General features: G+C 55.8%; 2 protein-coding genes and 1 long non-coding RNA gene across 5 annotated transcripts in view; 1 reads left to right on the top strand and 2 right to left on the bottom strand.

The window, feature by feature from the left end:
• Window positions 1-118: 118 nt before the first annotated feature.
• On the bottom strand, window positions 119-3708 carry Tubb4a (tubulin beta 4A class IVa). The gene is made up of 4 exons (XM_090339961.1): window positions 3541-3708; window positions 2887-2995; window positions 2626-2736; window positions 119-1863 (listed from the first exon to the last, which is right to left on the bottom strand). Exons 1-4 carry the CDS (start codon window positions 3595-3597, stop codon window positions 806-808), a joined length of 1335 nt encoding a protein of 444 aa, XP_090196087.1. The 5' UTR covers window positions 3598-3708; the 3' UTR covers window positions 119-805.
• Window positions 3709-5955: 2247 nt separating this feature from the next.
• On the bottom strand, window positions 5956-12222 carry LOC150068647 (phospholipid phosphatase 3-like). 3 transcript variants are annotated; one of them, XM_090328783.1, is made up of 7 exons: window positions 12068-12222; window positions 11135-11266; window positions 10638-10795; window positions 9501-9778; window positions 9345-9402; window positions 6462-6638; window positions 5956-6354 (listed from the first exon to the last, which is right to left on the bottom strand). In XM_090328783.1, exons 1-7 carry the CDS (start codon window positions 12162-12164, stop codon window positions 6289-6291), a joined length of 966 nt encoding a protein of 321 aa, XP_090184909.1. In that variant the 5' UTR covers window positions 12165-12222; the 3' UTR covers window positions 5956-6288. The 3 variants fall into 3 exon arrangements, with proteins under 3 accessions (XP_090184909.1, XP_090184925.1, XP_090184918.1); XM_090328799.1 differs by having other exon boundaries at window positions 12051-12140; XM_090328792.1 differs by lacking the exon at window positions 6462-6638.
• Window positions 12011-13562, top strand: part of LOC150068645 (uncharacterized) — a 44161-nt gene continuing 42609 nt past the window's right edge. The window contains exon 1 of the long non-coding RNA XR_016534635.1: window positions 12011-12090. This is a non-coding gene — a long non-coding RNA (uncharacterized LOC150068645). The remainder of the gene's footprint in view (window positions 12091-13562) is intronic.

The raw sequence follows: 13562 nt of genomic DNA, 5'->3' as shown, positions 1-13562 counted from the left end.
ATAGAGCACCAGTCTTGAGTACAAAAGCTCAGGGACAGCACCCAGGCCCCTGAGTTCATTCAAGTTCCAGTACTGGCACAATATAAGTAAACAAGTAAATGAACTCTGCAGAAACATGTCAAGGCAAGAGTTAATTTATTGATGGGGGCAGAAGGTGAGACAAGAGACGGCAGGGTGGGGTGGGCAGAGGGGAGGGCCTTCCTTTCTGGGCTTTAAGCCTTTTTCTCTCTCTCCCCATCAGTGCTCCTGGAGTAGGGAAAGAGAAGGGAGGAGAGCTAATGGGAGATCCAAGTGAAGCAGTTTTCAGAGAGAGAGAGAGAGAGAGCGAGAGAGAGAGAGAGAGAGAGCGAGAGAGAGAGAGAGAGAGAGAGAGAGAGAGAGAGAGAGAGAGAGAGAGAGAGAGAGAGGGAGAGAGAACAAGTTAAAAGAAAAAAATGGAAAGCAAGCCAGGACTTCTAGGCCTAAATTTATAATGGGGTTGAGAGGGGTGTTTCAGGGTACAGGGGGATTATGGAATTAAAAGCAGGGTTTGCAGAGTCAGATGAGGTAAACTAGGGTTCACAACTCCCCACTGGAAGAGCTCCAGAGGAGTTGGAGATAAAGCCAGGTGGTAGGGTCAGTGGTTAGCCAAGGGTCAGTGCTTAAGTGACCACAAGTGACATTGCTCTGAAAGGATTGCTAGGGTCTAGATAAAGGGGTGTGCTTGGGATCTTGGGGGTCAGAGGTGAATTAGTCTGGGTGGGAGGAGAATGTGGGGGGGCGGGTCAGAGCCTTGCATAAAGGTGGGGTGGGGGTCGTGGGGGGCCTAGGCCACCTCCTCCTCGGCCTCCTCCTCAAACTCGCCCTCCTCGGCCGTGGCGTCCTGGTACTGCTGGTACTCGGACACCAGGTCGTTCATGTTGCTCTCGGCCTCGGTGAACTCCATCTCATCCATGCCCTCGCCGGTGTACCAGTGCAGGAAAGCCTTGCGCCGGAACATGGCCGTGAACTGCTCTGAGATGCGCTTGAACAGCTCCTGGATGGCCGTGCTGTTGCCGATGAAGGTGGCAGCCATCTTGAGGCCACGAGGGGGGATGTCGCACACGGCCGTCTTCACGTTGTTGGGGATCCACTCCACAAAGTAGCTGCTGTTCTTGCTCTGCACACTCAGCATCTGCTCGTCCACCTCCTTCATGGACATGCGGCCCCGGAACACGGCGGCCACCGTCAGATAGCGGCCGTGGCGAGGGTCGCACGCGGCCATCATGTTCTTGGCATCGAACATCTGCTGGGTGAGCTCGGGCACCGTGAGGGCCCGGTACTGCTGGCTGCCCCGGCTGGTCAGGGGGGCGAAGCCCGGCATGAAGAAGTGCAGGCGGGGGAAGGGCACCATGTTCACGGCCAGCTTGCGCAGGTCAGCGTTGAGCTGGCCCGGGAAGCGCAGGCAGGTGGTGACCCCGCTCATGGTGGCCGACACCAGGTGGTTGAGGTCCCCGTAGGTGGGGGTGGTCAGCTTGAGGGTGCGGAAGCAGATGTCGTACAGGGCCTCGTTGTCGATGCAGTACGTCTCGTCCGTGTTCTCCACCAGCTGGTGGACGGAGAGGGTGGCGTTGTACGGCTCCACCACCGTGTCCGACACCTTGGGCGAGGGCACGACGCTGAAGGTGTTCATGATGCGGTCGGGGAACTCCTCTCGGATCTTGCTGATGAGCAGCGTGCCCATGCCCGAGCCCGTGCCCCCGCCCAGCGAGTGTGTCAGCTGGAAGCCCTGCAGGCAGTCGCAGCTCTCCGCCTCCTTCCGCACCACGTCCAGGACAGCGTCCACCAGCTCGGCGCCCTCAGTGTAGTGGCCCTTTGCCCAGTTGTTGCCAGCTCCGGATTGGCCTGAGGAGATGAAGAGACATGAAGGATGGGTTTTTGTTGTTATTTTATGTTTGTTTAGTTTTTTCCCTCAAGGCTAGTGCTCCACCACTTGAACCATGAGCTCCACTTCTGGGGGTTTTGGGGAATTTCCTTGAAAAGAGTCTCACAGATTTTCCTGCCAGGGCTGGCTTTGAACCCTATCCTCAGATTTCAGCTTCTTAAGTAACTAGGATTACAAGGAGAAGCCACCAATGCCCAGCACATGCAAGGAATTGATGAGACCTGTAACTACCCCAGTAATTGGATGATAGTAGCAATATCAAAATAATAATCAGGCTGAGGATAGAGCTTGAAAATAGAGTGCTTGCACAGAAAAAAAAAACCATTAAAATTGTACACGTTGCCCAGTACTAATGGCTCGTACCTATAATCCCTGCTACTCAAGAGACAGAGATCTGACAATTACAGAGAAATCTGTGACATTCTTATCTCTGATTAACCAGCCAAGAGCCAGAAATAGAGCCATGACTCAAGCGGTAGTGTGCCAGCCTTGAGCAAAAGAGCTAAGGGGCAGTGCCAAGGTTTTGAGTTCAAGTGGCCCCTCTATCATCTCTTCCTTGAACCCTTCTTCTGTATGAGTGTTTCCTCAGCCCCCCCCATATCCTTGCTGCCCCTGTGCACTCTGGGATTGGAGTTACACAGATTCCAGCCCCCCCCCACTTGGGTCAAGGGAAGGAAGGGATTAAAGGGGGTCCTTTCCTTATGTTCCAAGCTGTGACTCACCAAACACGAAGTTGTCTGGCCGAAAAATCTGGCCAAAGGGCCCAGAACGGACGGAGTCCATGGTGCCAGGTTCCAGGTCCACCAGCACGGCTCTGGGAACATAGTTCCCCCCTGCAGATCAGCAGATGGACGGGTGAGGCTGGGGTGAGCGCCAGGAACTGCAGGCCAGGGCAGGGAGTGTGTGTGGGGGGAGCATCTAGCTCCTCCTAGCCTGCCGGCACCCCCATGCCAGCAGGCAGCCCCCCTCCTGCACCCCTCTACCTGTGGCCTCGTTGTAGTACACGTTAATCCTTTCCAGCTGCAGGTCGCTGTCTCCGTGGTAGGTGCCGGTGGGGTCGATGCCATGTTCATCACTGATCACTTCCCAGAACTGGAGGTGGCATCACGGGACAGGGTGAGAATGGGGGTAGGGGGGAAGGTGGCCTGATGGCCCAGCTCTCAGAGTGCTCAGCCACCTTCCCAGCCGGGTCCTCTCCCTCAGGATGGGTGGATTGTGGGGGGGGGTGGAATCTAGAGAGATGGTGAGGATGAGGTAGCAAGAAAGAAGAGATGGGGGCAGGGTGAGGCAGTTGGCATCCTTCAGGGAGGAGGAAGGAGGGGATGAGGAGGAAGGACAAGAGGAGGAGGAGGAGGAGGGGGAGGAGAAGGGAGGGGAGAGGGAGGGGGAGGGGAGAGGAAGGGGAAGGAGAAGAAGAGGAGGGGGAGGAGGAGGGAGGGGGGAGGGAGTGCGTCTCTTTGTGCGCAGAGGAGCCATGGTCAGCTGCGCGGCCAGCTGTGTCCAGCGGGCAGGCGATGATGGTTTCCCGTCCCCCCCATCCGGCCTCTTTGTTTCCAGACTGGCTGGGTCCCCAGCACGGGGCGGGGGGTCGCTGGCCTCCCGGGGACCCCTTGCCCTCCCCTCTGACCCCCGCGCACCTTGGCGCCAATCTGGTTGCCGCACTGGCCGGCCTGCAGGTGCACGATCTCGCGCATGGCGGCGGCGTCGGGGTCTGCGCGAAGGTGGACGGCGGCAGCAGCGGCGGCGGTGACAGAGGAGGAGGTGGTGGTGACAGCAGCGGCGACGGAGGCGCTGGGTTCCTGCGCCCCGGGCGCCGTTTTATGTGGGGGCGGGCGGGGCCGCGTCACGGCCGGGCCCGCCGGCCCCGCCCCCGTCCAGGAGGCCCCGCCCCTCGCCCCGCCCACCCACACGCAGGCCCCCGCCCCCTGGCCCGCCGGCCCCGCCCTTCTCTCAAAGCCGACCCCGCCCCTCGTCTCGCCGGCGCCGCCCCTCGCCCCGCCCTCGCCCCGCCGGTTCCGCCCCTCGCCTCGCCTGGCCCCGGGGACCCGCGCCGGGCCGGGGTTTGTGCTGGGAACCCCCCCTCCCATCCTCGGGTATCCACCACGGTGGAGAGGGGGCGGCCTGGAGGCCCCGACCCCCTCCCACCCCAACCCTGGCATGCGGAGGGGGGGGAGGAGGGAAGCGCGCAGGGAAATCCGAGTCCTACAGCACCTGCCTCAGTTTCCCTGCACGCAAAGCCCCTGGCTTTGCTTTGGCTGGTAGGGGAAGGGGCCACCGTGGGGTCCCCCCGAGCGGCAGTGCGGTTTTGGGGTGTGTCTGGGGGTGGCTGGACTCCTGGCCCGGAGATTACATAAAACCGTGTCTATTTTTTCCTGACCTGGGTAGCTAAGGATGCTCATGGGAACTGATGGGGATTATGGGGGTGCAGAGAGTCCCCCCACTCCCGATCGGCTAGGGATGGGGTCACGCGGGGTCGGGCGTGGGCGGGGGGGGGAGGACTGAGCTGATGAGAGCCTTTCACTCCAACAAAACTCTGCTCAGCCTCACAGTCAAGGGGGACCCCTTTCCCCACATACAGTCCTTTTAGTATTGATGCGTGTATTTATTTACATATGTATTTATGTTCGGTGCTAGGGCAGTGCCCAGGCCCAGAGTTTGAGCCCCACAAAAGACAAAAAAAAAAAAAAAAAAGAGAGAGAGAGAGAGAAAGATAACCAGTTTCTCAGCTGGGCTGAAAGCAGGCACTCTGCCACTTGAGTCATCTTGATCCACACTTCCAGGCTCTTTGTGCATTGGGTACTTTTGAAGGAATACTTCTTTCTCTTTTCTTTCTATCACTTGAGCCACAACACTACTTCCAGCTCTTTTTTTTTCGGTTGTGGGACTTGAATTTTGGGTGTGGGCACTGTCCCTGAGCTCTTCAGCTCAAAGCTACCACCCTACCCCTTGAGCCAAGCACCACTTCCAGTTTTCTAGTGGATAATTGGAGATAGGAGTCTCACATTCTTTAGTTCCTGGGCTAGCTTTGAACTTTGATCCTCAGATCTCAGCTTCTCATGTAGCTAGAATTACAGGCGGGAGCCACTGTGCTTGCCAACTTCCGGCTTTTCCTTTTTTTTTTTTTGCCAGTCCTGGGCTTGAGCTCAGGGCCTGAGCACTGTCCTTGGATTTCTCAAGGCTAGAGCTCTACCACTTGAGCCTCAGCACCACTTCCGGCTTTTTTCTATGTATGTGGTACCGAGGAATCGAACCCGGGTCTTCATGCATGCTAGGCAAGCACTTTAGCCACTAGGCCAAACTCCCGGCCCCAAGGCTTTTCCTTTCCTTTTCTTTCTTTCTTTCTTTTTTTTAAGATTATTCTTTTTTTTTTTTCCCCCAGTCCTGGGCTTGAGCTCAGGGCCTGAGGACTGTCCTTGGATTTTTCTCAAGGTTAAAACTTTACCACTTGAGCCTCAGCACCATTTCTGGCTTTTTCTAAGTATGTGGTACCAAGGAATTGAACCCAGGTCTTTGTGCACACTAGGCAAGCACTCTACCACTAGGCCAAACTCCTGGTCCAACTTCTGGCTTGCTAGGCAAGCACTCTACCACTAGGCCACACTCCCAGCTCCTTGAAAGAATATTTCTTTTTCTTCTTCTCTCCCTCCCTCCCACTCTTCTGTCTTTGCATCTTTCACAGAATCTTACTGTGCAGCCCAAGTTGGCTTGGAACTGGCAACCCTACTGCCTTGGTTTCCTGAATGCTGGGATTTCAGGTGTGACAACCATACCCAGCTACTCTGGGACACCTCCTTTGGAGGCATTTTTGGCATGGAGTGGGAGGAGACTGGGGACATTACTGGACATGTCACAAGGCAACGGCTGGTACCCATTAGCAGTGCCCTGGCTGGCTGACCACAACTTAGAATTTCAAGCTTATTGGCCATGTGTTGTTACAATTTGTCACAGAGACCTCATGCCCTGGAATAAGAGCCCACCAGAAGAATGTGAATGTGAATGTGTAAACAAGAATGCATAAACTCTGTTTCTTAATTTTTAAAAATATATCAAGAGGTTTTTTTTTTTAACTACAAAACAAAATAACAAGAGTATAAATAGCAAGTCGCCTGCTAGGACTGATTCACTGTGTGAATTTGCTCTTAAGAGACTGGGTTTTCCTGTGGGATCCAAAAAGTTGGGGCGTCACCCACTGAATCGGGGTATAGACTCGGCATCTGACATGTGCAGCTTCCTGGATCAGCTCACCTGCACAGTGCAGCTCCCTGGGCAATTCCAGGGTCTTCAGGAATCTTCCCCGCCTTTCTATCACGGCATCCTTGGGGGTCCCAGGAGCTCTCGGAGGGGTTGGGGGTGGGGCTGGGGTGCTGGGAACAGATGGTGGCCTTCTAACTTCTGGGTGTGCCGGGATTTGAAGTTGCTTGGGATGTAGAAAGCCCAGCGATATAAAAAGCCTGTGGCAAAGAAGGGGAGACGGGATGGGGCGTGTGCTGCCGGCCAGCCCTGGCCCAGGCGGCCTCATCCTGGTACTCTGGTATTCCCGCCCCCCAGCGAGGCCTACCACCCACAGAGCCATCAAGGCTCCTTGCAGGAACCCGGTGATGGTGTCCAAAGGGTGGTGCTGGTGATTCCGGGTCTGTGAGTAGCCAAGTAGCAGGGCCATGAACAGGAAGCAGCACTGGATGGTGGGCCGCAGGAGCCTGTACCTCTTTCCCCAGTAGCGGGCCTGCACATAGAGCTGGGGGGGACCAGGGAACAGAAACTTGAGGACCCAGGTGGTCCACAGTGAGAGAGGCACTGCTGCTTTACATTTGGCTGGGGACAGGTACTGAGGTTTGAAGTTCTGGGCCTTGAGCTTGCAAGGCAGGTGTTCCATCCCGAGACCACGCCCCTGACCCTCGAGCCACGCCCCCACCCGCTGGAACCCTGCCCCAACCATGGAGCCACGCCCACATCAGCTGTCCCTGAGCTCTTCAGCTCAAGGCCCTATCCTGAGCCACAGCCCCACTTCCGGTTTTCTGGTGGTTAATTGAAGATAAGAGTCTCGTAGAGTTTAGTGCCCGGGCTGGCCTTGAACAAAGATCCTCAGATGTCAGCCTCCTGAGTAGCTAGAATTATAGGTGTGAGACACCACACACATTTTTTTTTGTTTTGGACAGTCCTGGGGGCTGAACTCAGGGCCTGAGCACTGTCCTTGGGCTTTCTTCAAGTTTAGTGCTCTACCACTTGAGCCACAGCACCAGTTCTGGCTTTTCTATATATGAGGTACCAAGGAATTGAACCCAGGTCTTTGTGTATGCTAAGCAAGCACTCTACCCCTAGGTCAAACTCCTGGTCCTTTTTTTTTTCCTTTGTGAACACCTGTCTATGGGCCCTGGCAGTTTAAAACTGTCAAAGGACATATGCTGCTGAGTTTCCTGTGGAAAGGTAATCGGCACAGGAAAAAGGTATCAGTGATGTCATCCATCATTGTAAGAGTTTTATCATTCTCCTGTGTCAGAGTGCTGGGAGATGGCTGAGGCGTTTCCATGCTTGTTGGGTGGGTCTGATGCCCAGCAATGTTCCAGGGACCCCTCAAACCAGGGCTGAAGGTCAGGTTGGTGCTCTGGAGTGGCAGAGAACATGCCTAGCAGGTGTGAGGTTCAAGGTCAGGTCTAGGATTTGATCCCTAGCATTGCAAAACCTATCCGTCCATCAGACAGTGTTGAACCTCTCCTCCCAAACTGGGAGGGTCTTTTCAAAGAACCTTCAAAAGGCAAAGCAGCTGGGTACAAGTGGCTACCCCTGTAATCTCAGCTACTCAGGAAACTGAGACCCGCGGTCAAAGCCAGTCCTGGGAGATAAATCTATAAGACTCTTACCTCCAGTTCACTAGCCAAAATCTAGAAGAGGTGCTGTGGCTCAAGTGTTAGAGTGAGCAGAAAAAGCTAAGGGACAGCATCTAGGCTCTAAGTTCAAGTCCCAGTATTGGCATGCGCGCGCGCGCGCACACACACACACACACACACACACACTAGCAAAGCAGATTGGATTTCTGACTTTGGAATGCAAAACAAAAAGCAAAAAAGTTCTTATTTTAGCTAGGTGATGCCAATTTGTGATCCAGCACTTAGAGACTGAGGCAGAGGATTGAGCGTTCCAGGCCACCCGAGCTACAAAGTGAGCCCATGCCACAAGACACCAAAAGGAAAACAAACAAGTTCTCTTTTAAAAATACTAGCTTATTCAAGTTCCTTGCTGGGAGCAGAAAGTGGCTACTGTTTCCTGGGAGATGCCACGGCATGTGAGAAATTCTAGAGGCCTAGAACATTCTGCAAAGCCTGGGAGAGTACTGTGGACTCTGTCTGTGAGCAAAGGTGACAGATGGGGGAGGGAACCAACCATGATAGGACACCTTTCTGTCCTGTGACTGAGTATGGTGACAGGTGCACCTTTCCGGCCCCCAGTCCACTCTGGGAAAGAGGAGAAGGCATTTTGATTTTATCAGTAAATTACAGCTAGCTGGTCTTTGGTGGCTCATGCCTGTTATCCTAGCTACTCAGGAGGCTGAAATCTGAGGATCATGGTTCGAAGCCAGCTTGGGCAGGAAACTCCATGAGAGTCTTATCTCCAGTTAATCACCAAAAAGCCAGAAGTGGGGCTGTGGCTTGAGTGGTAGAGTGCTAGCCTTGAGTGAAAAAGCTAATGGACAACTCTCAGGCCCTGAATTCAAGCCCTAGGAGCAACACACAAACACACACACACACACACACACACACACACACACACACACATACACACACACACAAATAAATAATGGTAGTGATATTTGGGACTGGGGGTGCATCTCAGTGGTGGGCAGTTAGTAGTTTAGCATCTCCAGTGCCACCAAACAAAACAACAAACAACCACAACAAACCTAAACAACAAAAGAACACACTTAGGCTGTGTCTTCTGGCCTATTTATGCTGTCTCTTTGCAATCACAGCCAGAAGCGTGGAAAGTGTTCATTTGACAGATGTGAAAACAGAGGCCCAAAGAGTGCTATCAGACCCCATGGCACACATCGATGCGTCTGGGAATTCAGGCCTGAAAACCCTGTGCAGTCCTGGCCCGTGTCACCTAGGGTTTTGATCACCATTGGAAGCACAAGCTGCTTTGTGACTTGGACTTTCTGACACCACCAGCCCTTTCTCAAAGCTCCCTCCTGTCCCCACTGGGTCTAATGGCCTGGCAGGGCCCCTCTGCAGCTGTGGGGAGGGGACAGGGATGCTGAATGAAGCTTCAGAGGACAGAATCCTTTGTCACTGTGAAGGAAGCACACACACTGTGTGCTCCGAGCAAGCAGTGCCTGGTGCTGTGGGCACCATGGGCGTGATGGGGGATGAGGAGCAGGGGTGAGGAGGGAGAGGGGGAGGCCAAGGGCACAATGGAGTGTTCTCTGATCTCCCTCTCTCTCACTTACCACCAGATACACTGTGCAGTACATCCCGAAGGAGGCTTGCTCAGAGTAGAAGGATTTCCTGGGAGGTGGACAGGGAGGAGGGCTGCGATTAGTGTGAGGATGAGGGAGGCAGGGCACGACTGGGGCGGCTTCCTGTGAGTCCAGAGCCCCACTCGCCTGGCCTCCAGGACGTCGGAGGGGTTCCCGGTGCACGTGTAGTTGGCTATGTAGCTGCCCTCGCAGCTGAAGGTGGTAGGATCTGGCAGGCACACAGCGAGGAAGTGGGGTCGCAAGTGTCCTGTGGTGATCTGGGCGATTCCAGTCAGGGAGGAGCTGGCCATGGCGCCAAAGATGAAGGTGCCCAGCTGTTTGTAGACCAGACTCAAGTAGGTGGTCACCGTGGCCTGTGAGCCCAGGGGCAGGCCCCACACTAGAATCATCTCTCCCAGGCTGATCTGTGGGGACAAGGGATGGGGGGGCCAAGACCACATTTTGTGGGGGCTGAGTGGACTGGTAAGTTCCCTTTCCACTTTTCCCACCTCCTGCCTGCACCAATAGCAAAGAGTCCTGGCTTCCCATTCCACCAAGAGAAGAGGGTGGGAGGTCTCCCTATTTTAAAGCACACAGAGAATTTCCTTTTCTATGTCTGAAAAGGGTGGTGACTTCCTGTTTAGCCAGGAAAAAGGGTTGGGGCATCTCCTTATCGAATGCCAGGCATAGGCAGAATTTCCGGTTCCTCATGTGAAAAGGGTGGGATTTCCGGTTACTCGGCAGACAGGGAAGGACAGATGTCCTTCAGATAACTAGGAATAATGAGACTTTCCCTTTTCACCCAGAGAAAGAGGCAGGATATTTCCCTGTTGACAGGGTGACTTTCTGAGTCACCCAGGACCCAGCCTTACCTCTTTCTCAGAGGCAGGCTCCATCTATGGCATACACCAGCCTGAGCTTCCAGTGTTAGGAAAGATGAAGGGGGCAAAACGGAAGATGGGGCAGAGGCCTCCACAGACCTGACCAGATTTTTACTCATCTGTGGAGAGGGGGGCCGAGGAGCACCAAATGGAACAAGGAAAGTAAGGAGTCCAAGGTTTAAGTCAAGTCAATCAAGGAAGTCTACACAGGAATGGCCAAAAGGTTGTTTGTTTTTGTTTTCAAAAATTGCTCCAGGCAGGGACTTCCAGAAATGGCCCTAGGTCGGGGAGGGGAGAGGTCCAGTGGACCATGAAAGTGTTGGGTGATGAGAATCAGGCAGATCCCAACACCCCATTCTTACAGCTGCTTTACGTCTGGTGGTAGCCCCAGGCCACCTCTTACCATGAAGATGAAGATGAAGAAGCCTATGGTGGTGATAGCGGAATCCTCAATGACATAGTGTGATACCCGAGGGTACTTGATGCTAGTGTCATTGCAGAAGAAGCCCTGCAAGTGAGGCGCCACCAAGCCATTCTCAATCAGCAAGGAGGGAATGCTCACTGCAGGGGGAGGGGGAGAGACATGGCATCAGCCTGTGGGGAATAAGGTGAGGATGTGATGTGTGTGTGTGTGGTTAGACATGTGTGTCCACACAGCCACTGAGGGAAATCCAGAGACACACAGACCTAGTCTACACTGTGAGCACGCAGTGAGCACCAGCTATACACACATCAGTCACACAGAAACCCTGGTGCAAACACAGCACACACACACACACACACACACACACACACACACCGCCCAAAGAGCCAGGCGACAAATCAGATACACAGCTGTGAGCACAGCCCCCCCACCTTCCCATAAACCCTTAGATTGTGTGACTGGGGAGTGGGGCTCACCCAGCATCACACAGAACAGGTCCAGTGCCACCAAGATCGTGGAGGTCCTGGAGCCCAGCAGTGGATCGGGTGGGGGTGCTCTGCCTCTGCTCACAGCCTTGACAGTGCGTGGTGATGGTGGTGGTGAAGATGCTAAGGGGGTGAGAATGGAGGCCAGGGGGCGGCCGTGCCACCCCAGCTGGGATTAGAGTTCTTGAGCCAGAGGGAGAGAAGTGGGCTGGGAAGATGGCCCTGTTAAGGTCATTCCCTAGAAGGACGGGTGTGTGGGGGGGGGGAGGGCACTCCCCCAAGGAAGGAAAGGGGACCGGGGACACTGAGACCTTTCTCATCATGTTAGGGAGTTCTGTCTCATGCCAAGGGCGTGAAGTGGGTCTGATCTTTGTGGATGGGACCTGGGTCATGGGAGGGTGGAACAAAAGGGGCAGAGCTTAGGGAGACTGACAGGAAAGTGGGAGGGAAGATCCTTTCCTGAACTCGATCTGGAAAGTGGGAAGGGTCTAGGGAGAATGACAAGGAAGTGGGAGGGACAGGAATGCAGAGTCAACTGGAGGGTGATGACTGGGACTGTGGACGGGGCCTGTGGAGAGTGACAGGCGTGGGGGAACTGGGCAGGGGCTGGGAGGCTGGGGGGGGAGTGGGCGGGGTCCGTGGAGAATGACAGGCGTGGGGGAACTGGGCAGGGCCTGGGAGGCTGGGGGGGGAGTGGGCGGGGCCTGTGGAGAATGACAGGCGTGGGGGAACTGGGCAGGGCCTGGGAGGCTGGGGAGGAGTGGGCGGGGCCCGTGGAGAATGACAGGCGTGGGGGAACTGGGCAGGGCCTGGGAGGCTGGGGGGAGTGGGAGGGGAGAATGACAGGAATCGGGCTCCGGACGGAAACCTGGGAAGACGCTAGAGGGGAGCGGGGGGAGACCCCCACCTTTCTGTTAGACTCACAAGCCAAAGACACTTCGGAGCTGGTAAGCCTGGCTGATCTCTGGCTGGCCCAGGTGTTGGGTGACCCCTCGGCGGTCACTTTCTGGCCCAGCTCCATGACTTAGGCGGGCAGGAACCCCTTAGATCTGCGAGCAGCAACGGCCGCCGCCCCCTCCCTCCCGCGCCGGCGCCGCCCAATGGGAATCGCGCTCTGGGGTCCCAGGGTTCTCCACGGTGCCGGAAGCAGCCGGGCCCGAGGGGCCCGGCGGGGACCCCACGCTCGTGGGGAGGTCGGGGGGGGTGGGCTTCCTCTGTCGTCCGGTTCTCCAGCCCCACGCCGCTGTCCGGTCCGACCCCGGCCTCGTCCACGCTCGGTCCCCGCCTTCTGCACCCCATCTCTCCCCGGCCGTCCGCCGGGGGGCGCCCGCTGCGCACTCGGGGCGCCCCGCCCGGGGCTCCGCGGAGGAGGAGGAGGCGGCGGGAGGTGAGGGAGGGCCCGAAAGGGGGGAGCAGGAGAGAGGGGAGGTGGGGGAGAGGGGGAGTGCCAGGACTTTCCTGCCAGGGTTGGTTTCAAGCTGTGATGCTCAGATCTCAGCCTCCTGAGTAGCTTGGATCACAGGCGGGCGCCATCAACTCCCAGCTGATGTAGATTTTGCAGGAAGGGAAGGACACGGAGAAGAGAAATGTGTCGTCCAAGTTCATCCAGGCTGGACTCCGGTCTCCTTGGGAAGCTCAGTAAGCCAGAATAACACAGGCCTGGTGCATGGAAATATTCACCAAGGCAGTGTATGATGTAGTGGTAATGGGCAGTGCGCAGATGAGTGGAGGGATGCGGAGGTGACTGTGGGTGGATGGACAGAGGAATGGATAGTTCGGGGGGTGGAGGACTAGATAGATGGGATAACCGGTGGATGGATGGAGAGGAAGATGGACTGATGGATGGGTGGAGGGACAAGAAGACAGACAGAAGTGTCTGTTCCATGGCCGGGAGTTTGGCCTAGTGGTAGAGTGTTTGCAGTAAGACCTGGTTTGATTCCTCGGTACCACATACACAGAAAAAGCCAGAAGTGGTGCTGTGGCTCAAGTGGTAGAGCTCTTGTCTTGAGAAAGTCCAAAGGACAGTGCTCAGGTCCTGGGTTCAAGCTCCGGGATTGGCAGATTAAAGAAGAAAAAGTGTCTGCTACAGGACTATGCTGATTGGAAACGACCTGAGCTGCTGTGAGAAAGGAAGGGAGGACAGAGAAGGAGAGGGGGAGGGGAGGGGAGGAGAGGAGGAGGGCAGGAGGAGAGGGCTGAGAAGAGGGAAGAGGAGGAGAGAAGGAGGGGGGAAGAGTAGGGTAGGGGAGGAGAAGAGGAGGGCAGGGGAGGGGAGGAGGACAGGGGGAAGTGGGGAGGGGTGCCGGGGGGAGGGAGACACACTGCTGGCATTGTATGTCTGGTGGTTATGTGCCCCAGCCAGCAGAGAAGCTCTATGAGGTTCCCGTATCTGTGCCTATCATGGCATCTAGAGGTCTGT

The sequence above is a fragment of the Megascapheus bottae genome, chromosome 1 (assembly GCF_031878675.1).
Source record: "Megascapheus bottae isolate mThoBot1 chromosome 1, mThoBot2.hap1, whole genome shotgun sequence".
NCBI classification, from domain to species: domain Eukaryota; kingdom Metazoa; phylum Chordata; class Mammalia; order Rodentia; family Geomyidae; genus Megascapheus; species Megascapheus bottae.
Note: the sequence above shows the minus strand (reverse complement) of the source record. Positions and strands in the feature narration are given on the sequence as shown.